Source organism: Falco biarmicus, chromosome 5 (assembly GCF_023638135.1).
Source record: "Falco biarmicus isolate bFalBia1 chromosome 5, bFalBia1.pri, whole genome shotgun sequence".
Lineage (NCBI taxonomy): Eukaryota > Metazoa > Chordata > Aves > Falconiformes > Falconidae > Falco > Falco biarmicus.
In genome coordinates, this window is record NC_079292.1 from 76,727,682 (window position 1) to 76,753,355 (window position 25,674).

General features: G+C 39.8%; 1 protein-coding gene across 4 annotated transcripts in view; it reads right to left on the reverse strand.

Moving 5' to 3' along the window:
• SCUBE1 (signal peptide, CUB domain and EGF like domain containing 1) overlaps positions 1-25,674 on the reverse strand; it is a 218,111-nt gene that overhangs the window by 76,990 nt on the left and 115,447 nt on the right. For 2 of the 4 annotated variants that reach the window (XM_056341036.1, XM_056341035.1), the window contains exons 6-8: positions 23,015-23,131; positions 20,077-20,166; positions 114-230 (exon numbers count right to left, since the gene is read on the reverse strand). In XM_056341036.1, the coding sequence (XP_056197011.1) occupies positions 114-230; positions 20,077-20,166; positions 23,015-23,131 (324 nt within the window). The remainder of the gene's footprint in view (positions 1-113; positions 231-20,076; positions 20,167-23,014; positions 23,132-25,674) is intronic. The other 2 variants (XM_056341038.1, XM_056341037.1) reach the window with 1 other exon arrangement.

Below are 25,674 nucleotides of genomic sequence, written 5' to 3' on the forward strand. Positions count from 1 at the left end.
GGTAGGCCAGTATTACCTTAACTCAAAAGTATTGATTAAATAACTGAATATTTACATCTTGTACTGGAACCGCTGAAGGCAAATGATGCATTGCAAAGCAAACAGAAGCTGACCTTTGCACGTTTTCCCATCAGGCTGCAGGGTAAATCCAACTGGGCAACTGCATCGTACCCCTGTCGCGGTATCCTTGCAAGTCCGATCACAGCCTCCATTATTGACAGCACATGTTTCTGCAGAACGAAGGAGAAAAAGAGAGAGAGAGGGAGAAAGGAAGTGTAATGAAATGTTCTGGGGGAGGGGGGAGGCTCTTCGGGGCAATATTACAACATTATGAAAGCAATCTAAGTTTAAGCAAGCCAACTGAAGCAAGCTGTCAAGGTCATCAGGGCCCATGTACTGGTTTTGACTGGTAAATCATTTCCACAAGTCAGGACTTCTTTCTCCCCCCAAACTGGTGTTTTTATTTATTATATTTAGTTAGTGCTTTTGAACTGTTTTAGACAATAGGATGGGTTATTACATATGAAACAAGTTTAAAAAGAAAAAAAAGTGATTGCCTTTAAAAGCAGAACCAAACATTCAGTCTGTTTTGTATCAGTCAATGTCTAGCTGAGGCTTTTTAAGGCTCATGTTTTAAAATGATCTTGTAGGCATAATGAACTTTAAAAAGCAGTAGAAAGCAAAGCAGAGTGCTAGACTTGGAACTGAGAATTTAAAATCCTTAGTTAAGAAAGAGTTAATGGAAAATGAACTACATATATCACTTTGACAAGAATCTACATGCCCAATCTGTTCTTACTGAACTACAAGCAAAAGGCATCTGGGTTTTGTCCACTTAAAGCTTTTTGCAAATTGAAAGGAGTTTGGAGTGGGTGGGAGGGCATAATTGAGGTCACTGAACCCATTCCAAGCTGTGTCATTGAAATTTCCCAGTGCTTGTAGTATGTAGAAGGGTGGCTGGGCAAACACAGGCAAGAGAAAGCTGCAATACTTCTCAGCTTTTACAACAGTGGGCAATGACTATCAGGTACCACTACATTAAAAAAAAATAATCTTCAACTTCATTACAGAAAAAGCAAAAACCACTCTCTTGTTGCCATTATTTTCTGTTACTCATGTGCACACACACACACCCCCCACACACATACATACACACACACACCCACACACACATCCATAAAATAGATAAAAGGCAAGTGAAATGATTAACTTTGCTTTGATCCAGAGAATAGAGTGGATGTAAGGATGCCAATTTAGCATGTCAGTTTGAACTGTGCATTTATCTGAAAAGTATTTACTTCAGAGAGCAAGTTCTTTTAATTGTATCTTTTTCAGTTTCTCTGGCTTTGATTAAATTAAAATACTCCCCTACCCCCCAAGACTGCCATTATTCTACTCAGCTCACCTCATTCTGGCTTTCCCTAAAGAGGCTTTGTCATTACTTACTCAGATTTACAGACTCCTATTGCTGAATATTCACAGCCTGTGTCACAATTGTACCCTGTGGACAGGGTCTGACAATAAGCCATAGGACATGCTAATCGGGAATTGCCTTAGAACAGAACATTGATCAAAAATTATTTACACAGAACAGAAAAGGCTTTATCTTTCAATTGACTAGTACTAAAAGATTTTTATTTTAAAGTAGCCTCCGCTAATGCCCTCAAGGTGAACTCAGACTGGCCCTTTGGAGGGACTTCACTGCTTCAAAATAAGAGAAAATGGTGTAACTGGTTTTTTTTTTCATTTGCACTGGCACAGACCTTCACATCAGTTGTGGAATAAGCTGCTGGCGCTTATGAACAAACTGAAAGGAAGGGTTGGGGCACACATGCATTAACAACATGGGACAGAACTCTGCTCTCCATATACATTCACACATGCTCTACTAGATCGGTTTTAAATTTTTTATGCCATGTGTGCTATGTAATAACATCATATAGAAAAAGCAATTGGTATACAGATGGATTCGCACATAACTGCCAGCAAGCACAGCTAACAAATGGATCGACACATCTTCTGGAGCAGCTTTCTGAAAATGGAACTGAGTCTGCAACTCCTTATTTTCAGGTGGAGTTCTTGCTCACCTTAGATGTGACTTGCAAGATCTGAACATGATTGCTCCTGTAATATAGTTCTGATTTTCATCTGCTCCCCTGGGAAGGGCTATTTTATAGACTTAAGAGGCTGAAACTGCTACTTGAAGAATTTTTCGGTGAATGACAATGTTGGCATTTCCATTTGTATGTGAATGTGTGTCCATCCTCCAAGGCAAACATATCAAACAATTTTATGTTTCAGAGAAGGGGAAAATTTTTGGATCATTTAAAACTTTTTTACTTGGGTGCAGTTTAATGGTAGGATGATTTGCCAGGAGTAAAGAGTTAAGGTTAAAAAACAGGAAAAAAGGCTGAAGATGTGCGTTTGGCATGGCACTGCAAAGAGCCGTAAAACTTACTTTAGCAGATTAACTTTGGTGTATGAAGAGTCCTTTATTGCAGTTCATCAACACGAAATGAACATAAGCAGTAATATTTCTGCTTTCTGGATGACATCCAGTGAAAATGAATAGACACAACAATTTTTTTTTCCCATGGCATGGATGACTGGATCTATAGGGTAAGGGTCATTCAGTGAACAAGAGTTATTTCTATGTATAAATAGAGGGAATCAAGCCAGCTTTTCTTATTTTCACAGAGATTTAGCAAAACAAACCAAAAAGGATAAATAACCTTCAACTTTCCTGGTGACTCTGACTTTAATACATGATGAACTCTAACAGAATGAAGATCCAAGCGAGCAAGAGGACATCTGACAGTACTTCTAACATTTTTGGTAAATAGAAAGATGTATTGATGAAATTCCTTAAACTCAAGGTTGTGAGAAACATTGGTAAAAGGAAGCAAATGTGAATAGCATGATGTGGGAAAGAGGTATTATGAGCTATAGAATAACTGAGGCCTATATACAGCATAAACTGAAGTGTGTTACCAACTGTGTTTCTGTTAGAGATGACTTCAACTCACCCCTACCAAACTTTAGTATATATTTGAAATGCAAATACAAGTTTTATGTCTCAAATGAAGAGCAGAAGCAAATTACTTATTTCCAAGCTATCACACTGGAGAAGCTATACTTATATGGAAGGGAATGAACGGATGTTCAAAATTTGGATCAGATCTTCATGGTGATATTGAACCTACAGACCATTTTCCACTGTTTTTTTTCTCTGTGAAAGGCAACCTCAGCATATTTATTACTATCCAACCCCACCCCACCCTGAATTTTTGGAACATTTCTTATGGTATTTGTTCTGATGGGAGGAACAGAATAAGAACTGGAAGACACAAATAAAGCAGTGTCATGTAACTGACAATAAGATTCCTTCTGAATCACAATAAAGCTCATAATTTGAAACTATTAAGACTTTACTGTGAATTTAAAGTGATGTTTGCAGCCCTACTTACATCCTTATTGAACTCCCACCAGAAAACTCACGACAGGAACTGGGATCTAAAGAAAAGGACATCTATCTACTTAAGGCAGTCTGGGACAGCTTACATTCTGTTTTTCCAATGTAAGCTCCTAATTTTGGAACAATCTCTCATGTATCTGCTCCCTGGGCCTATAGAAAGGAAGTAACCAAAATCATTACCAACATGCTATACCTGCGGTTTACTCAGTTAGGATATTCACTGTTTTAACAATACTCCATTGCACTATGGGTACACTATCCATTGCACTGCTTCTGGATATTAAAATACCTTATTAAAAAGCACAAGCTCGAGCTGGCGGTCTTTCAGCACTCTGTCAGGAACGTTGTCTGAGTTACCAGGTGAAGCTACATGGGTGTTTGGTGCTTTAATATGTCACTTCAGTGTCTGCAAGGGTTTAGCAGGGAAAGATCAATTCTCCAGGTTCTAGTTCTGAAGTTTTTGAACCAAAGCAGAATTTCTACCAGGTGGCAATAGGGCCTGGTCACTTTCTTAAAAAGAAGACTGATATCAGAAAGGATTTATTTGGCTTTGAATGCTGTTAAATGCCTGAAACTGAAGATATGTGTCATGGTTTGGGAACATCTCTGAAAACCTAAATTTTAGCCTCTTTTATGAAACAGGTGAATAGTACCATTCCAAATGTAAGCCTCTATTCAAATATGTTTATTTGGAAGTGTCCAATTATTTCATAAAGCCATTGAAAAACGGCCTTAAAGACAGGTGTCTCCAAAACCTGCCTCCAAATTTTATGCCTTCCTTTTATCTCTACGATCAAAAGAATGTGATGTGATTTTAAGCATATTGCTCAAAATCAGGCAAATCCTGGAGTCTTTACAATTCACTTTAGCAGCCTGGGTCAGTTTTAACTAAGATACAAAACTGGGTTTTAAGAACTGAAATATGGTGGAAAGCAGAACAAACTTATATAGGTCTATGGGACTAGAAGGTATACATCTGAATTTTACATTTTACAGTAATATATATCTTAGTGAGGTCACTCTCTATAATCTTTGATGAGTCATGAGGACAGGGTAGGGTTCCTGATGACTGGGCAAGGTAAACATCAAGAAAGGCAAGAGGGGGCATCTGGGGAACTACTGGCCAGACCAGCCTCACATCACACCCCCATAAGTTTATGGAGCAAGTCATCCTAGGAGCCATTTGCAAGCACATGAAAGACAAGAAGGTGATTTGGAATGGCCAGCATCGACTTATTGAGGACAAATTGTGTCTGACTAACCCAACTGCCTTCTACAGTTACATGGCTTACACTGTGGATAAGGAGAGAGCTGTGGATGTTTTGCAAGTGTTTTGCAAGTGTTTTGACATGGTCTTCCACAGTATCCTTATGGCCACAGTGGAGAGAGAGCGAATGGATAGACAGGCAATGGAAAATTGCCTGGAGAGCTGGACACAAAGGATTGAATCAGTGGTACGAAGTCCAACTGGCAGTCTGTCGCTCGAGCTACCCCTCAGCTTCTGTTAGTGGTACTAGGGTCAATACTGCCTAATGTCTCTACGAACAACCTGGACTAAGGGATGGATGACACTTTCTGCAAATTTGTGGATGATACCGAACTGGGGGAGCAGTCAATACACCAGAAAGCCAGGATGCTATTCAGAGGGGCCTTAAGAGGTTGGAAAAAATGGTCTGAGGAGAACATTATGAGCTTCAACGAAGGCAAACCCATCTTGCATATGGGAGGGAATAATCCCATACAAGAAAACAGGCTTAGAACTGACTGGCTAGAAAGCAGTTTTGGAGAAGAAAACCTGGGGTCCCTGGTGGACAAGTTGAATGGAATTCAGCAGTGTTTCCTTAAGGCAAAGGTGGCCAACAACATCCTGACTTCTATTAGTAAGAGTATAAGCAGAAGATCAAGAGAAGTGACCCTATCCCTCTATTTACTTGATGCTTGAAGTAAGACCACCTGGAGCGTTGTGTCCAGTTCTGGGCACGCCAGTGCAAGAAAGACATGGACACACTACAGCAAATTCAGCGAAGGCCTAGAAAGATCACATTTAGAGGGCTGGTGCGCATGACAAGGCTCGGAAGCTGAGGGCTGTTCGGCCTTAACAAGAGAATGCTCAGAGATCTTATTTCTGTCTACAGCTAACTGATGGGATAGCATAAAGAAGATGGAACAACACATTTCTTGGAGGTGCACAGTGGAAAGATAAGAGGCACCAAACAGGAGTTAGAATATAGGAAATTCCAGGTTGATGCAAGGTAAAAATTTTTCATCATGAGAGTGGTCAAACACACGAACGTGTTCCCAGGGAGGCTGTGAAATCTACATCCTTGGAGATGTTGAAAACTCAGCTGGACATGGCCCTGAGCAACCTGGTATAGTTGCCCTTTCTTTGAACAGGAGGTTAGATTAGATGACCTCCAGAGGTCCCTCCCAACTTACATGAGTTCTATGAAAGTGATTCACATATCCTACAGAGATTAAAAAAATCCGAGTTTCACTTTAACTGTATTTCTGATAAAGAATACTGGAGGGGAAGAGGGAGAAGGGAAGCAGGGAAGTACCATGAACACAGCAAGCAGCACATCAAATTCAAGGGCACAGTTCATATCTACTCAGTATTCTACTCAAGCTCAAGATCCCTTTGGAATCTGATGCATTCATATTGCTTATACATATCCAACACATTTAGTATTGCCAATGATACTAAATTAGGAGGAGCTGTGGACTCCCTCGAGGGTAGAGAGGCCTTACAGAGAGATCTGGATAGACTAGAGAGCTGGGCAATCACCAACTGTATGAAATTTAACAAAAGCACATACTGGATTCTGCACCTGGCATAGGGAAATTCTGATCACACATACAAACCGGAGGACAAGAGGATTGAAAGCAGCCCTGTGGAAAGAGATCTGGGGGTCTGGGTTGTTGGCAAGTTGAATATGAGTGAACAGTGTGCCCTGGCAGCCAAAAGGGCCAGTTGTGTCCTGAGGTGCATCAAGCACAGCATAGCTAGTCAGTCGAGGGGGGTGACTGTCCCATCCTACACTGCACTGGTGCAGCATCACCTCGAGTACCATGTGCAGTTTTACGCACTTCAATATAAGAAGGACATCAGACTACGAGAGTGTGTCCAGAGGAGGGCGACCAAGATGGTGAAAGGCCTTGAGGGCAAGATGTACAAGGAGTGGCTGAGCTCACTTGGCTTGTTCAGCTTGGAGAACAGAAGGCCGAGGGGAGACCTCATTGCAGTCTACACCTTCCTCAAGGGGGGCAGGGGAGGGGTAGGTGCTGATCTCCTCTCTCTGGTGATCAGAATGGGACACGAGCAAATGGAATGAGGCTGCATCAGGGAAAGTTAAGGTGGGACATTAGGAAAAGGTTCTTCATTAGAGGGTGGTCAGTCACTGGAACAGGCTCCCCAGGGAAATGGTCATGGTACCAAGACTGTCAGAGTTCAAGGAGCATCTGGAAGACACTCTTAGTCATATGGATTAGTGTTAGTCCTGCGAGAGGCAGCGAGTTGGACTCTAAGATCTTTACAGGTCCCTTCCAACCTGAGATATTCTATGGTTCTATGATATTTCCAATAGGAAATGCTCATGTTTGGAGGTTGGAGCATGGAAGAAGAGACCTAAATTTCTTCCCTAGCTTCCCATAAGCTTCTGTGTCACCCTTGGCAAATTATTTGTGCTGGAGCTCACAAGAAATTTTGTGACATACCGGTCTCCTCATTTAAAATAGATGCAGTATTTCCTATACTCATAAGATCTTGTGAAATTCATTAGCACATATGCTCTATATATGTAAAATAGCATTATTTTTATTACTACCAATAGTACAGCAATTACTGCCAATAGTACTAAAATTAAAAGCAAGCCTTGACACTCCCCACTTTTAATTTACTTTTTGCCCTGATAATATTTATTCTTCTGTAAATGTAACTTTTTACAGCAATAAGAGAATTTAATCTTTTATATCCATTCTTAAACTCATTTAGATTAGCATGATATGCAACAGGATTAATATGAAAAAAGCATATAACAGACAGGTTGGTGTCTCTGTTTTGACTTAAGCAAGGTCAGGCTCTAGTTATGCTCTCCTTAAGAAATTATTCCCATAAACTCTGGAATGTGTGCATAAACCTGCACCTATATGAAGAACTCTGCATTCCCATTCTCAGTCAACCTGCTAAAACATTTGATATACTGTTCCAAGTGATAAAAACTTGCTTAAGATTACATAAATTTTCAAATTAATCTCTTAAAAGAGAAAAAGATTAAAAAACCCCAAAGATGCTGTACATGGGTACAAGGAATGAAATAGACAAGTAACAGAGGGATCAATTATGTTTTTTAAGAACACCCAAACCAAAATAAGCTTCTTCGGGTGGCAGACAAGAAACTGATTTCAGAAGGAGGCAAGCACCCTCTCTGCACTGTGAAGGTGTAACCCTGCTCATCACATAAAGAAAGCTGAGCCAGGTGGCATTCGCAAAGAGCCCTCAGGAAAAGACACTGAATATAAGTTGGGCTTGCACTACTACCATCTGAAAGTATAAATGTCACGTTGCAGTCACTGTGCCATTCTGCAGGCCGCTGAGGTACCAGTCAATCTAGTGTATTTCTACTGCGTTGACTCATGCTGCCGTGTCCTGAGCAAGATGCAAGACAGATGAGTGCTACGTGGCCAAGGAGGATGATCGTAATTACATGTTATGCCCAGAATGTACAAAAAGTATAGAAATACTGCACTGGTGATCAGTGCCACCTCCTTTTGTCTAATCAATACACAGCTCTACCATGAAAAGCCTCTGAGTCACAAGGCATGAAAGCAAAAGCAAGCCATGTAGCATCAAGGTGTTTTCTCTGGAGACATGGAGAAGGGATTCTCTGACTTCTTCTGTAAGCCAGCACGGCAGTCTGCAGTCAACAGGATCCAGAAAGCCCTATTTGTTTTCCAACTCTTGATCATAACGCAATGACTGGGAAGAGCAGAGAACAACTGTAAATGAAAGAGCTGCTTTCAATAATGTGTGTATAAACACACAAAGAAGCCTTAACAGAAGACCAGAAGTGGCCACCTGTAGTGAAAACAAAGGAAACCATACACAGCCTCAAGTGAAAATGGAGATGGAAGCCGCTTCAGTCATCACCACATTCAAGGCAGCCTTGGAGCAGCTGCTGTCTTGACCACCTGTCTCTTCAGAAAAGCATGAGAGGGATAGTTAACAGTACCTTCTTCCATAGAAGTTGTTCTTGGAAGATATGAAATTTTAAAATTCTGTATCAGTAATGATTGCCATCTCCTCTGAATCAGAAAGGAATGTTAAACTGACCTCCTCTCTTAAGGCCTAGTGCAGAGGAAAAGGATTTTTTGCAGCAACAGGTAAGCAAGAGAAGATTAGGTTTGGTCACATCTGCAGGTTTATGACGTCAAACTCCAAAGACAGTGAAATTCATACACTGCAAAATGCGTTGTGTGTGTCCTCTTTTGTCACTAATTAACACTAAGTAGTAATCAGTAACTGTTTTAAAGGTAATTGCTGTTGGAAACGTGGAGAGGAGGTTTGTGCTGATTCTCAAATTTAAAAGGCCATCGAGATGCTTAATGCTGTACAAAGACAAATCTGCACAATGTTTGACTTCAGGACAAAAGGGAGAAGAAGAGAGAGAGCCCCCCCAAGAAAATAATGTTCTCTAAGTTTGCCAAATTTCCGTAAACCATTTAGGCTGCCATGGTAAGCAGTAAGTACAGGTAAAAGGAAGACATAAAAGGGGAAAAATGCTTATTTTCCCTACCTAGTTACTATGATTGGCCAAATGATAACACTGACCATAGGGCAAGTAAAAGCAAATTAACAATTCAACAGCCTTTCATTTGGAATTCATTTGCAGTACCCTAAAGCTCACCAAGGTCAGCAGAAAGAAGGTGGTTGGTCTTTGTTCCCAAAATCTGTACCACATTAGACAAGCTTACTCTGAGCCAACTTTTATGCCGAAGAACAATTCATGATGGAGCTATTTGCAGCTGTGAATTTAAAGTAGCAATCAGGTCCTATCAAGTAGGTCATAGCCCAAGCTAAATTATGAGTAATAATACTCAAGAGTGTAACCATATCTGCTTCTACACTTGGTCTGAATTTTGCACAATATCTGAACACAGAGTCTTACTCTCAGAACAACCGTCTTAAATTCAGGGCTCAGAAACATGACTAGGCCAATCTTGATGTAGCTGAAAGCTAAAGGCTGCAAGCAGAATGGCACCTTTAGAGCACTCACTGTTTTAGCCAGTGCAACTATGAGGTATATGGATTACCTTAGATTACTTTTTCCTAATGAGATGCCTGTGAAATAATATTGCCTGGCAACTGGAGTGGCAAAAAGGGTTAAACTACTAGCAATCTCTGTTCCTCGGCAGGCGTGCTGTAACTAGAGCTGTTGTAAACTGCTACTGTGTCTGAACTGAGAAATAACCTGTTTACCTATCCTAAATACATAAAAATGAGTTGATCTGCCTGTCTTTAATTCACAGTGAAACACACACTGACTCTTCAGGCTATGTACAAGACGGGAAAACTTAGACATTTGAACAAGTGAGGAAAGATTAAGGATATCTGTGAAAGGAAGCCAAATATCTAGCCATCTGTAAGTATGAATACTGAAAAGCCAAAAAATGCCCTGTTAACGTTCATCACCTTGATAGCAGTCACAAGAGCTGCCACTTTCTCATTTGCTTTATGTCCTACACCAATTCCCAACAGATTTTACAGTCCATCTCAGCAGAAATGAAATTGCAGAACCAGTTGTAAAGAGCACACACAGGATATCAGTGAGTACTACTTAGATTTAAAGTGGATTTATCTTTTTAAGTAAGATTTCAAAGGAAACTGTTAGGAACTGGGTGATTCTTTTAAGAGGGAAAAAAGTGCATACTTGTATTTGTACACGTCGCTTAACATTTGTGTTATATAGAAGAATTTTACAGAAATAATTGTAACCAACAGTGGCATCACTGCTGTATGCAGGTGAACTGCATGACTATGCCTAACAAAAAAGACTAATTAACTGGATAAAACCCACTCTAAATCCCACTCAAATTCTGACCAAAAATACACAAATTCTTAAAGGCTGAAACTTGGAAGAGATTAAAACTTAACTCAGGAAAGGCAATTTTTTTAAAAATAATCTGTTTAAACAGATGAACTTTCCTTTAAGTGAGAGGGAATATGCAGTATAGGTAAGAAAGCAGCAAGATAGAGAACACATGATAAGACTGCTGCTGCCATCCATAAAAAAGTTTTACTGCAAGTGGCAGTACATGCAGTATATGGTGTGAGATCAGACTACAAGGAGGGACTCAAAGGAGGGACAAGCACAAGGAGAAACTAAACACACAACTGAAATATTTGAATTTTCAGTTAAGTGAGAACTATGTTATTCTCATGCAAATTATGCTCTGTGATGCTGAAAGGATAAAGAAAGAGCATTCAGAAGAGTATAATGAAAGAAACAAATGGCTGTGAACAGATGAAGGAGAAGCTGAAAGAGCTTCATATTCAGGGAATGAAAAAGGTGAGACAGAAAGGGTGACTTCCAGGATGTGGAATTCTTCACTTCGTTATGCTTGTCTCCTCATTTCTTGCAATTTCATGATTGGTAGAATTTTATTTTGCATAAAAATAGGATGAGAATTCTGCGCTGCCACATACGGAATGTGAATAGGTGAATCTTGCACTGAATCATGAATCCCACAGTTTGATTCCTCTTCAGGGAACACTACATATTTAGGGAATGTCACTTGATAGATTGGATCAGGTGTTGTGTAAGCACCGGATGAGTCCAGTCCGGTTCCTTAAAAAAAGCGCTATTAGTTGTGATTGTGGTGCTTCTTCTAAACAGAGAAGCTGCATTTAAGAAAAACTGAAATACTCTGAACATTGCTAAGGAGCATTATCTCCTGACCTTGGACAAATCCTTTCATTTAAAATGGAAAAGCAAAACAATGGAAGGTATTGGTAGGAATTCAGGATAAGGTCAGAGTCTTTATCATCAGCAAAAAAATGAAGAAAAGGGATTTTTACAGGAAATAGCACGCCATTCACAAACTCAATGAATACAAGTGATGATAACACAAGATGAAAAGATCTGTCCTTGGGAGAGAGAGAATGCGTGAATGACCTCAGGGATTCCCTCCCACTGTTTTTTATGAATTCATATAGCAAAGTAGAACTGACAGAGTTAAAGTGAGGTCTTGGTTTCACAGTTAGTAATTGAGTTAGGGATCCTCCTAGCAATACGCCTGTTAATAATATGTTTGAAATGCTTTATTGATTAAAGCACAAAAAGATTGTGATGCATACAGAGCAGCACACTTGGCTTTCTGACAGTGAGCGTTTCTAAGTCATATAAAAGCCATTCAGAGAAATAAGGACATATTTTAAGTAATCTGAAAGAGTCCTAGGAGGCAGTACAACAAAGCTAGGAACTGAAGTACATACTGAAAAGGTGCTCTTGGCTTGAAGTGACCCTTGGTGGGCTGTAACTATGACAGAAGTTAATTGCTTTGGAAGAACACTTAAAACAAACACTAGCTTGTCCATCTTCCTGCTGTTTGAGCAGAAAACCAGGAGTAGGATCACCTAGAAACTCTCATTTCATTTTGAAAGAGAACCAGAATTAAAGTCTGCAGAATCCACTTCTAATTCACAATGGAATAAAAACTGTATTTTTTTTCAAAGGCTTTGGGGAATTTTTTAATGGAAGACCAAAGTTCGTAACACTCTTTATTCCAGTGGCTTGGTAGTTAAGAGCATTACATGCCATGTTAGAAACCTAGGTCCCATTTCTTATTTTTTTGTATTTATTGAAACTAAGAAATCTCAAGTCCTTATCAGGCTATCAGTTATCAATACTGGTCCCAGGGGCAAAGCGCCTTCATGAGGCAATGATGAGTTAGTCTGACTTTACAGCCCAGCATTTCCCTTGCACGTAGGTGGCAAATCACCATGGAAAGGTCTTCAGCATAATTTCCTCACTTTTCAAATGAACAATCTAACCAGACTACTTGGTACATTCTGCCTCCCTATTTCTGAAGACCATTCCAGGCAAAAGCATTGTGAAAACCAGAGTCTTCCCACAAAACTTTCTTTCAAGAAAAAAGAAAGGCTTTTGCCAGAAAACTCTCATCAGATTAAAGGACTTTTTAGGTAAAGAATGCATGGCTTCAGTAAGTTCTACAGTTCTACAGCTCCTTCCTGAGCTGCAAAGGAGGTAAATATGGGTCCACCACAGAGTCCAGAAATCCAGAAAATGGTAGATCTCCATATGAACTACACCATCATTTTTTGTTTTATACAGTAATTCAAGACAGAGGTTTGACTTTGAAGAAGTTGTTCACAGTGAACCACCAGAGGAGAGAACTTTGGATAACTGAAAGAATGAACAAGCAAGGTTTCCATATTGATATGATGTTATTTTACACATGGCAGGAGGAAATCACTTTAATTATGAGACTCTAGTAATTCTAGTTACCTTACAGAGTCTATTTTCCTGTAATCATGAAAGAGCTATATGTCTCTGTTTAGAAGAAAAAGGTGATTCAAAAAGATTAAGTCCTGAAATTCCTAACAAACAAAACACCAGACTGGAGGCAACAGCCTGAGTCAGGTAGGCACAATAGACTAGAAAGTCCACAAGAACAGTTACTTTATGATTCCAAAAAACACAAGCCATAACACCTCCTTGCTGTGCTACCAAGATTATGATCTTCAGTAGAAAAGACTATAACCCTCAAAATTCCAATGTGTCATAGGAAGAAGCGGAAGTAAAAAGATGACTGCATACTAGAGAAACTAGGTCTTTATCTGTTATTCACAGGCATGTTCATACTGGGCATAGACCACTGCAAGTTAAGACCTGAGATATTTTAACCTATAAGACCACACAGTCCCATACCATCAGTTCTTCTCAGCTCTGGAATCTCAAGAATTTCCAGGTGGACTAAGAGAAAGAAGGGGAGAAGGGTGGCTGACCACATGAGTGTACATATGGACAACACATCTCAAGGAAGTGACCTTGCTTTCTCCTCGCATGATTTGAAGTTCACACCCCGGGTATGAGTTCCTCTGTGGTCTCTATTTCATGCCAACTGCCTGAAGGAGGATCTTGATTCATCAGAAACGGAATATACCGGACTGCTCCGCTAATGCCTGGAAGCCTGTGAGGTGCAACCACAGAAGTAAGGATGGTGCCTCAGACGGCCTTTTTGCCTTGAACTCCTGGGGAGGATGTTCAGCTCACATCTGCCGGTTCTACCTCTGCTCATGAACAATCAGGTCTGACAATCTGTTACCTGCAGTGATAATCTGGGGTGGAAATGGCCATAACTATGTACCTTCCTGCCACTGAGGCAATCAGGTGAGGGGTGATCCTAAAGGATCTGCTCCCAGACAAATAAAAGTCAAAGCATGCCTGATGTCCAAGGTGAATAGTGTAGTCTATTAGATAATTGTGGTTTAGGAAAAATACCACCTGGCTGACTACTAAGCTCAGATGAGTCAAGATGTATAAAGTTGGGTACTGCTTTAGGTTCAAAAGGGTAAACCTAATCTAAGAAGGATCAGCACTAAAGCTGTAAATCTCTCTTTTTGATGTAACAGATGCTAAAATGTTTGCCTTTTGCCACAAATGCAGTAAGTGATGACCATAAGCTCAATTTGGTTTGGTTTTTTGTTGTTGGTTTTTCTTTTTTTTTTAATATGATGTGAGCAGCTCATTAAAATCCATTGTAGGTACTGTGCTAAAAATCACCTGAAATGAAAACAGCTTCGGTCAGAACAGGATACACAGTTACCTCGGCTGATGTTCCTTCAGCAGGCGCAAGACTGGACGAAAGCTGACCAGCCCACAGAGGAAAGGAGTACTTGGCATGTCATGGAAGCAGCCAAAGCAGGACCTGTACTACTAGTCTGAACTGGCTCTGGCCATCTGCTGCAATGTTTGAGAACCTTGCAGTTGAACTGCTAGTGGAAGTACACTTTCCAAAGCAAGCCTATGTTAAGGCAAAAAACCAGAGATGATTCTGTCCCACATAACATGCAGTGATGTTCTCTGCCATAAGCTAATCCATGGCAGAAATGCCCAAATTGCCATGTCTACAGATCACATCTCTAGTGATTGCTGCAGAGGGAAGTTTTAGTGGACTGCACACTGGGCTCTCCAGGCAGGTAGCTGGGTGCTCGTTATAAGTGGCTGGATGGCTACTAAAAATGGAAGAGGAGACATAATTCTTGCCACAACAAGGGAAAACACAGAATTAGTGAAAATACTACCTTAACTGCTGGTGATGTGCCATGAATACAGACAGACCAAAGCCCTGCCTGTTAGCCACTCTTAAGAAAGCAGGGATAGAATGCAATATAGGCCCCCACACAACATAGCCCAGCCGGGCAAAGCTGGTCCTTGTTGGTGTGATTTTCCAAATGACTTGAAGCACTTCCTACACTCCAGAAACAATCTAGGCAGAAGTCAACTTTAGCAGTAACAAAATCCAGGACAGTGCCAATGCACTTCACAGTTTGTAAAAGCACTTCCATTGACAGCAAAATAGTTTGTAGGGATCTTGGCAGCCAGCTTCAAAGGAAGGGAAGTACATTCCTGTATCTGAGGTGGGCTGCAAATAGCCTTAATGATGACCCAAGAAGTCAGTGTTCAATGGCAAAACATTAAACTGTTCTGACACACAATGTGTCGAACACATCTTGTGAAGGAGTGAGTTTCAGTGTAGAGTTTGGGTTTCTGAAGACAATTGTAGTGATGGTATTACTGCCATTTGCACCATTATCCTGGCCTTAAACATGCAAGGAAAATTACTGCGCTTCCTTAACTTCAAGATAGGCCCAGTGTCCTGTTGCTCTTTGCTATACTGAAAAGAACTTTGTAAAACTCTCATCTTCAGACAAGAAGGGACCAGCCTTGTATCTTCTAGGGCCAGAGGAAGAACATTTTATTGCCAAAATGAATTCTTACAATAGTGACCTCTGGAAAGAATGGAAAAGGTGGACTGAAGGTGGGGGCAAGAAACAGCCTTCACAGTTGCTCTGAAGTCACTTGGGTTCAAGCCCAAATGAACCTGATCCATTTGATGACTAAGGAGAACAGGGAGGAAAATGAAACATGGTGAGAAATGGATCAGGCTTACCTCTTCAAAAAGTGCTGATAAAAGGATAAGTTCTAAGAAATGCGCTGGATAGAACATCATGGTTGTATTGCTAAAGCACCTTAAGGACTCATGCAGTCTAGTAAGGCCTGTGATGATGACAATGTAGCAAGTCACTGCATTTTTAAAAACAGTATTAAAACTGTATCATAACATATTTTGGTCTAAGAGTTGACGTAAAGTGTAGCCAAAGAGTAAAGCATTACCTTTGACTGGAGACGAGAACTTCTTGAGTCAAGACCAGACAGTTCTGTAGTTCTGGTTCTTCAAAAAGGAAGTTTTCAGCTGCCTGTCACATCTTTGTAAGCAGTTGACTTATTTGTAATGAGGCAGCCCAATGGCATAACTGATGCTATAAAATCTGTTTTTGTGTCCACAGTATTAAGTTCTCTGCAAAAGAAAGCTTCAGGATATCAACAGACAATTGCTCTGTAAAAACCCTGTAGCCTTTTCAAGCAAAGGACAATACCCAAGAAGAGAGTAATACTAAGCCAGTGAGACTTGATAATGTACAATGTATATAATGATAAAGCACTAGACTACTGGATGACTCATCTTAACAGTTGTACACTGAGGGACTGCTGGACTTAGGAATTCTATCCAGAGCTGCAATAGCAAAAAGAGATTTGGAAACCGGATCCATGAATAAAAGTAACTTCCATTGCTGAAGATGTGACTCTGGACAAAACATCTGGAGGATATGTGTATTAATAGGATTGAGTGGAAATCTGGAACTTCTAAAGTTGTGTGCCCACACTAGAATGGCTTTCATCCAGGTAGGCAGGGCATGATATACTGTGTTTCAAACTGATGCTGGATTTAGACCGAATAATATGTGAAATGCATTAGCATACTCCTCTAATCAGGTAGGGCAGTCTCATGCTATGAATCTATGACAGGAAAAACAGTCCTGGAAAATAGGGTCTTGAGGAAAGAAGGTAAGGGAAAGTAGAGGGGTCTCTGTGACTGTTCCTAGGAAATACATAGAAAAAATTGTGTTGTACCATCGAAAACAGAGATTTGAACATATTTTTAAGAGGTGAAGGCAGCATTCAACACAGTGAGATAAACTATACCAGGTGTTTAAGAAGACCTGGACGTTGGTTGTGCCCTGCTGATTTATATTAAGTGCAGGGTGTTCTGCAACAAGGTAGATGTAAATGTACGTTACAGATAATGGTAAGGCACTGGATTTAAATGCTTGGATGTGTGCCCTTCTGCAGGATGAATGTGAACTTTCCTTCTTAATCTACAGAATGTACATGCCTCAACATGCAGTTAATAGCACCCAACACAGAACTCTGGCAGATGGCAGAACCTCACCAGAAGCCCACCTGGAGTACAATTAATGCTGCACTCCTTTCCACTCTGCAATGGCAGTGGCCCAGGGGACTGGGAAGAAAATGTAAAGGAGCTGTATCAACAGCAATATGGTGCAACATTCACTGATCAGAGAAAAGTCATTCAGTGCCATCTCTTTAACAAGAGTGCTCTTTACTCTGAATGCAAGTGTTTTTCTCTGAACAGGGGAGACAGCTGGAAACCCTCACGGTCTTTCCAAACATTATGAAAAAAGTTGGATAAAATTTCTAGGAACCTTTTGATGGTTCTAAAGGGAAGTTTCTTGTAGCTCATCAGAGAAGATGCTTCTTGTCTGCTGCACAAGACCCATATAAAAATGCATCTAACAAGAAGGAAGGAAGCATATTTATCTACTTTTCTGTATTTAAAATTCAGCCACAAGTCACAGGACCACACCATGACTAGGACACAGGGCCCTGTAAAGAGTCAGTCTGAGCTACAGAGGTGGCAAGTCTTGCTGTAGCAAAATGAGTGGCAAAGGCAGTCCTGTTCTTGTAAAGTTATCTCATCCAAGCTTATTCATAGCCTTGGCTGATACTGAGGGTTATACAGATCATAGTCATTTTAGTAGCATGCAGCAAATGACAGGGGACTAGAAATTATTGTCTCAGGGCTTGCAACTGAAAGCATCTTTCATCGGACTACTGAAATTACATAAAGTCATCTACTTTTCCTAGACTCCCAAGACTGTCTGCAGGAAGGTCAAAAATCACAGTCCATTTACAAAAGCTGGTAACAAAGTTTCCCAAGGAGCCTTCCAGTACTTTCTAAAAGAGCTGGTTAGAAAGCATCTGAAGACACATGGAATTTCATGGAAATGCCCCTACACTTTTGAAATGTACTAAGACTTCATTAGAAAAATAAATTGTGGGATTTATGAGCATCAGAAATCACTAGAAATAAACAAGTAGAAAAGTCCCTAAGAAATAAGCCACCTACTCAGATCTCACTTGTCAACTAAATTTCTTTTCAGCTCTAGTTGATGTTTTTCTAAGCAATCAGTTGTTCAAACACAGCATGTCCATAAACTCTCAGCTTTTGGCTTGTACCTGCTAATACAGGAGGTACTGAAGATTTAAACAATGTATTTTGCAAACTGGATTTTTAACTGTCTACCTAAACCTATTTCCAGAGTCTATGTTCACCTTGGAACTTGCAGACCTGGTGTAACTAAGAAACTTCTTGCTAATCATAACATTTATGTTCTATTTGCCTGGACTCTTGTAAGCAGTGAGAGCTTATTTTAGGTTGGATAATTACTTTTATCAGAGGGTGAGGCAGCAAAGCAATGCTCAGTCCCTCTAAACCATGTAATACATACTGCTAGTGGCTGGGCAAACTCACTATTTAGACCTAGAGAATTGGATTTTCCAGTGGTCTAGAGGCCCTTTGCATGTTTTTTTCCCTGACTTCCTGTGAAATTATGTGTTACTGAAATTACAGCTCAAAAATGTTAACAGCACCTTATAAAGCAAGATGAGCTGCCTCATAGCTTCTGTTAGCTTAAATTAATTTGAACAGTGCATCATTAAACAATAAATTGATATGGGTCACTTGCTAGCTCTGCAAACTAACTACAAATTAACAATCATAGATAATCTAAAAATAGAGTAACATATGCCCAGGTTTTCATACCAGGGAAAATATTTTACCTCAATATTACCATCGAACACCACTTTAGAGTTGTAACACCATGCCATTTCCTGTAAGTGGTCATATGCATTTAAGTGGATGGTTTGTCATGACTGACAAGATACAAGTCATATGGAAACTTTTAAAATGTTGCCACCTACTGCAACCTATTAGCTCAACAATCAACTAAATACTCGAAGTGAGGCTTCTGGTCTCCTAGAGGTGGTCCTTCCAGATAGCTGTGGATGCATACAGCCAGCCTGCAGCCAGCTGAGCTTGCCAAGGGCTAGCAGGACAGAGTCTGCAATGGACTTAATGGTTTCAAGAAATGAAATACTGACCAGGAGGTAAGAGAGCAGAATCCTGTCCTGCCAGAATCTCTTCTGCGGCTGAAGAATCCCTGTCTTGTAAACAGTTCATCGAGTACCTCTCACCAATGCTCACTATGTTTAAAACATTGTGGACATAATTGTATGTGGTGAGTAGGGCACCAGAATGGAAAATGGAGAGTAATAAACCACCTGAAAACCTCCAAACCACTGGCATCCTTCAGCAGTCTGTGCTGCTCTGTGCTCTTCGTCACATGAAAAGAGTCTGGCAGAAGTCCAGCCACTCTACCCCTTCTATTCCCAAAAGGTCATTCTCACTAACGGCCATAAATGTAACATGAATAAGACAAACACTAGGGTGTGCAATGGGTTAACTGAGAGCAGAAGCTAAAGAATTATCTTCATTGTTCAGTGCACTTCCTCATCCCTTCCACTCTCAGGCTCCAACAGCAGGGAGAAACAAGCCGTGCTTCAGTTTTGGAAGAACACCACACAGAAGCTCACTAGTCACTAGGGAAAGATCTTTCAGTGGTTACTAACATAGCTGCACAAAGGAAATGGATGAATTTCCAGTCATAATATTTTCATTTCAATCAAAAGCACAGGCAATTTTCAGTAGGCAAATACAGTTGTTCATTTTACACCACATATGTAATAGAACGTTGTTTCATATCATCATCCACTCAAGTCAGTAGGCAAGTCTGCAACATGAGATTTTTCAGGAATCCTACAGCAAAACATACACACAAACACACACAAATCACATGGAAGAAGTAGCTTGCATAAGGTAAGTAAGGTTAATAGCAAAAGCTTCTTTCTATGCAGAAGAAATTTAATATTAAAGCTGCAGCATTAGGAAAAAAAAAGTTTTAAAACAAGAAATGAAGTTGTACAACAGATGAGAACTTAACAAAATTGGTGACCTTTCCACACAGATGAAGTCAGGTTAAAAAAAAACAAGCCAAACCAAAACCAAAGGGACCACATGAGGCCAAAAGAGAACCTCCCCCCCACACACATACAGACAAAAGTGAGAGCACAACAAAGGAAGTGGAAGAAAAGTGTTACCCATAAGTAGCCGCCGTTTCACCCGCTTGTCCACATCAGCTACTGACGTGGCATTGTACTCAGAACTCTCAATTGCAGCCTCATCCTTCTCTAAAACACAAGTAAGGGACAAACATGGAGCAGCTGGTTAATCACAAGCCCAATTTTCCACTGCCTAAGACAGTTTCTTGGCATGGCACAGCCAAAGCCAAGAAGCAAGGCATGAAAGCACTAAATCCCCGTTAGAGAGTTAATTCCCTTTGAGACCCCAGGAAAAAATTAAAGGGTATTTAGGGAAAGGAGGAAGAAAGAGGGGGAGGAGGAAGACTGGTCAACTATGAAGTAACTAACCACACAGAGGAAGCTAGATTCCTACTGGAGAACGAGACAGCTAACATGAGTGCCGCAGAGAAGTGTTAATGATAAAAATTAAAATCCAGGGATGCTAGTTAAACAAACTACCAAGGACAAACTGTAAAGTGATTCAGGCTAATGGTGGCACCAGGATCTGAAGGTGGCAGGCAGAGGACTGAGACAGAGCAAGCTAGAAGAGTCCGGTGATGGATGGGCACGGATGCACCATAGTCTTGTACACATTGACACATCGTGAGGAGAAACCAAACAACAGCATGCAAATTAAACAAAAACAACAACATAAATAAACAAACAACAAATCAAACAAACACAAAAAAGATCAATTTGGGCAGTGCTGGTTGCCTGCTTGTCTATGAAACACTACTAGCTAAACATTCAATGCTAGGAAAGATGTTGCAAGAACAGGGTTTAGTAATTTTAAAAGCATGCAGTAAGCAAGATGATGTCAGCAAAGGTCATTTTACAAGGTAGTCTCTGATATCCTACATGTAAAAGTTTCATACAGCATAATAAGGACTTTAGTTTGTTTATGTTTCATTAGAAATACACAGAAACAGTCACAAGTGTGGGAAGAGATGATCAGTAACTGAAATAAAAATAAAGATTTCTGATACAGTAGAGCAATGGAGAAGCAGCAGCTGGGTAAATAAAATGATTTATACAGAGAAGGAAATGCTTATTAGGAAAACAAAACCAAAATGCAAATGGGGATTTTCACATGCAGCAAACATAAAAAAATAAAATAAAAGGATAAGTCAAGCAAACAAAGACAAAATATGTTAGACAAAGGGTCAACAAGTATTTATCTGGCATTGCAGAAGTTTGCATTCTTGCAGTGATGCAAGATATACACCACTGAAGACAGCAAACACTGGAATCACTGAAGTGAGGAGGAGGAGGCTGGCAGGTTTTGTTTGTGGCAACACTATATGGTTGAGTAGTAAGAAGAAGTTGTTTTGTTTTGTTTTTAACAAGTTCTAGATGGGATCAGGCTGCAATAGAGGCTTTTGTTTGAGGTTTGGTTTTTTTTTTATTTTGCTCTGTAAATAATTAATGAACGTCAGTTATCAGACAAGACAGGCAATCAGGAACCATCACCAGAAAGCAGGAACAAAAATGTGAAAAAAAAATATATTTAAAAGTATTCTAAGAGAAAGAACTACTTAGAGGGAAGAAAATCAGCACAGGCAGTAATATGTGACTTACATCACAAGACCAAGGAATTTAACATGGAGTTGTATGTATTATATTACAAAAATGGGGAAAAAAAATGTAAAAAACAGGTGCAATGTACACAACTTTTAAAATTATTTTTACATGCTGGACAAAATAAAACATCAATCCAAGGATATTAGTGAACACTAATAAACAGAAAATCAGTTATCCATTCAATAAAACCTCAAGGTCCTTGCTCTTGCAAATTCTTTGCATCTGGAACTGCCACAGGCTTCAGGGAGGGTTATTTAAACAGAGGGACGACTATACGATGGAGCCCTCTGTGTTAATCAAAAGTACTTGCTGAGAGATCCTGGAAGCTGAGACACAGCTCACGTACAGAGTGAGGCAGAGTCCAGTGCTGAACCTTGTTCAGCTCCGCCCCTGCCAGCGTAACCCTCACCCTACCACAATCTGTGCAATGAAACCCATCAGAAGTGAGTGAGGCTCTGGGCAGCCACGGAGATTTATGCCATGGATCTGACCAAGGGATCACTAAAGATATCTGATCGATTTCCATGGCTTTCAAGTGCTCTGTCTTGCAGTATTGATAAAGGAAAGAAAAGATGATAAATGTGTGTCCATTCTTTTTTAACCTCAGGAAATTACTAGGAATTTGTAAGAATTTGAAATTAAACAAACAAAAGGAGTCAACTTGACCACAATACTTATGGATTTTAGGTTCTGATCTGTGAGTTAGAATTTCCAAATTTTAACTTGCAATATGCAAAAATATACTTATTTTTTTTAAAGCAGAGTTGAAAGAAATGGCGTTAAGCAAACAATATATTTTATAATCATAAATGTTTGCATAGCATCTCCCAAGATGCTCCATCTCTTGAACAGCTTTAGCCCACTGATATTCTGAGTAAAAGCTTATTTACTACAACCGCTGTAACTTTTAGAATCATAAAACATACAACAGGGAAGAAAGCACATCATGATGATTAATTTTCCCTGATAACAGCTTAGAAAAGAGGATCATTTTCCTCACCTTGCTTACGCAAGGAAGTCTTGACTCATACAAAGTGAACGGAAGAGCTGAACTTTCATTCGTGATTATGAATGTTCTACACCTTTTAACTTTGAAAATCATTAGAGTTATGAAAAGAAATAAAAGTTACAAAGGAGTAACAAAGGGATACTTCATTAACAAATGTTTTGACAAAACATGCACAAATGCTTCTCTCTGTATAGTGTGACCTTAGCTAGTATGGCCAGGAACTGCTGTTACACAGTTCTCTCAGCAATGGTGCTAAATGCCTGTGAGATACAAACACACACACACACACACATACACACGTACATATGTGCACATATATATTCTATGAAGAGTACAAAATAAAATGCACTGCAGAGAAGTACTTACCAATGCAGGTTCGGCCATCTGAATGTAGGGCATACTTCTGATGACAACCACACACAGGACCAGTATCTGTGTCATCACAGGTGTGTTGGCAGCCTCCATTCCCATAGTTACAGGTTACTAGTTAAGCCCCAAATGAATGTGTATATATATATATATAAATAAAATGACAATGAAACCAATTAGTCTTGAGGGCCTTTCAGAACACAGAAGAGCAGTACATACCACGACATAAGGCAATGCAATATTTGTATTCGCAGTTACTGGCATTTCTTGTTCTTTCTGCAAACCCCCCCCCCCCCCTTATCTTTGCCACGCTACTGTCTCATGCCCTACTGTCAATCCATGCAGTGAAGAAAAAAAGAGAAAGAAGCAAAGAAGCATGTGCTACTCTTTCCCCAGTCTATTTGTATTCATAATCTTAGTATGAGTAGCTAGCCAATTCCACCTCTTTGTAAAAGTTACATGCTTCATGTCTGTGATATATATGGCATGAAGAAATGATCAGTCTACTAATACAGACATATATTTTCAAGTCTATAGACAGCATTGCTCTTTTCCTTCCCCTTTATTTTCTAAATGGAGGAAGCAGAGACCACACAGCAAGAATAGAACCATATAAGTCTTGAAATCTAGTATTTCAAGTACTGGTCCTCCTAGAATAGAAGAATGTTTAAAAATAAAACAGGAACCACTTTTTTTTTCTTTTCTTCTATGAAACAAAAAATACATGGCTGTTACGGCCCTGTAGTGTGCTGGCCTCAACTGGGAAGGAAACACTGGAGATGTTAGCTTTCACTTCCAAGCATACAGTGCAAAATGTTTTTTAGCAATTAAAATGTCCTCCAGTGAAAAAAATACTAAACATATATTAAAACAAACATTTTCATGACAGGTAGAGGTTTGAATTTTACATGAATTAATAGATCAGATTCACCTTCCTTTGTCACATGATGGATTTAATTTCTGACTATTAGGACACACCAGTTTTTAAATATTAAGCTGGCTAGCACCATTAACAATGCCTCTCCTACATCCCTGTTCCATTTAATCCTTTGCAGTCACACAGCTTGATGCTGAATAACACAATTTTGATCTGACTGAATTCTGAATTCAATTTTCTGTCTTTATATATAGGTAATTTGGACTAGTATTATTATTGGTATATACATACTGGCAGGTACAGGGGAAATCCAATATACCATCACTGTTCAGTTACATACATCATATTCATTGTTTCAGAGGACTTCAATGTTTTGAAATGTTACAGTAATTTAAATACTGACTCTGACTAATCAGAAAGAACTTCCTCACATTGTTCTTAGCAGAATTTTCCTAGATAAGTTTATAAAAGACCCAGGGTAGCAAACTGCAATATACAGTAAACCCAAGATACTGGTTAACAGGATTTTAAAATTATGTATCTAAATCTAAACTGAGGTTCTATCTAATCCAGTAGTGCTAAACTCATAATTTCCCACTGACCTCAGTGACTCTGCTTTAATGCAGCTTCTTAAAAGGGAGTAGACTGGAATTTTCAGTCACAGTAACTAGAACTGCAATATCCTACCTCTGGTGTGAGTGTCCCAGTGCTGAACAATCATGCCACTCTCAGTAATTACTCAAGTATTTAGCTTGAAATGGAACAGTTCTAAGAAAATCATCCGGGGGAGACCCACCACAGCATAACCAACAGAATTCCCATTAAAAAATCCTGCCAGCGTGGGATCCACAAGTTTACAGACACAGTCCCTGAAGTCTAGCAAAGATCACAACAGGAATTGTCCATCTCCCAAGTGAGCACAGACCAGAGGCTACTACATGTGCAAGCATCCTTGGTCCTTCACATCGTACACTTTGAATAAAATCTTGTGTTGTCCAGAGATAGAGAAGGAATAGTCTTGTGGCTTAGTGCTAAGAACAGCCTCTGAGAAGGGGACCTGCTTGGATTCCCACCTCTCCTCCCAGGAATATTGCTGCTCCATTCAATTGAAAAGAGTGTCAATGAGAAAGATGGACAGCAGCCTGATCCACGTTCCTTTATTGCAGTTTGACAGTCTGGACACTAGGCTGGACAATGGGAATTGTGGGTTCAGTCCCACCAGGCAGAGGAAGGAGTTGAACTCACATACCCCAAGTCATAAGAATCCTAAGCTTCCAAGGAATTATATTTAAAAAGCCCCCTAAGCAACAAGTACCCTCAGGTGTTTTTTCTGCTTCTCCAGTTCTATGACTTAACTACTAATTTCTTTTTGTGAGAAAATAGATGAAGCAAATCTTTCTGCTTTGCATCAAATGGAAGCAACATTTCATTTCCTTCAATACACAATAACATTTTAGCTTTATTTTTGATGCAAAACAAACAAATTAAGATTTTATGTCAATTCTCCATTCTTAAACCTCCCACCTTTTCAATGCAGTCATGCCGAAAAAATCATTTCCTTGCTCAACACTACGCCTGTCCTTCCTCATGTCTCTTCTTTTTGCCCATGCTTTAATTTGCAATTTTTGGGGGTTAATCTTTCTCTTCTCTCCCTCTCTCTGCCACATTATGTGTGCAACAGTAACTTCTTGGTTAATCTGGAGGTAGATTAAATACTGTTTTGCATCTTAGCTGAGAGCTAGAGGAACAGACAGAGGTTGTCTGAATCAGCTGGTTGCAG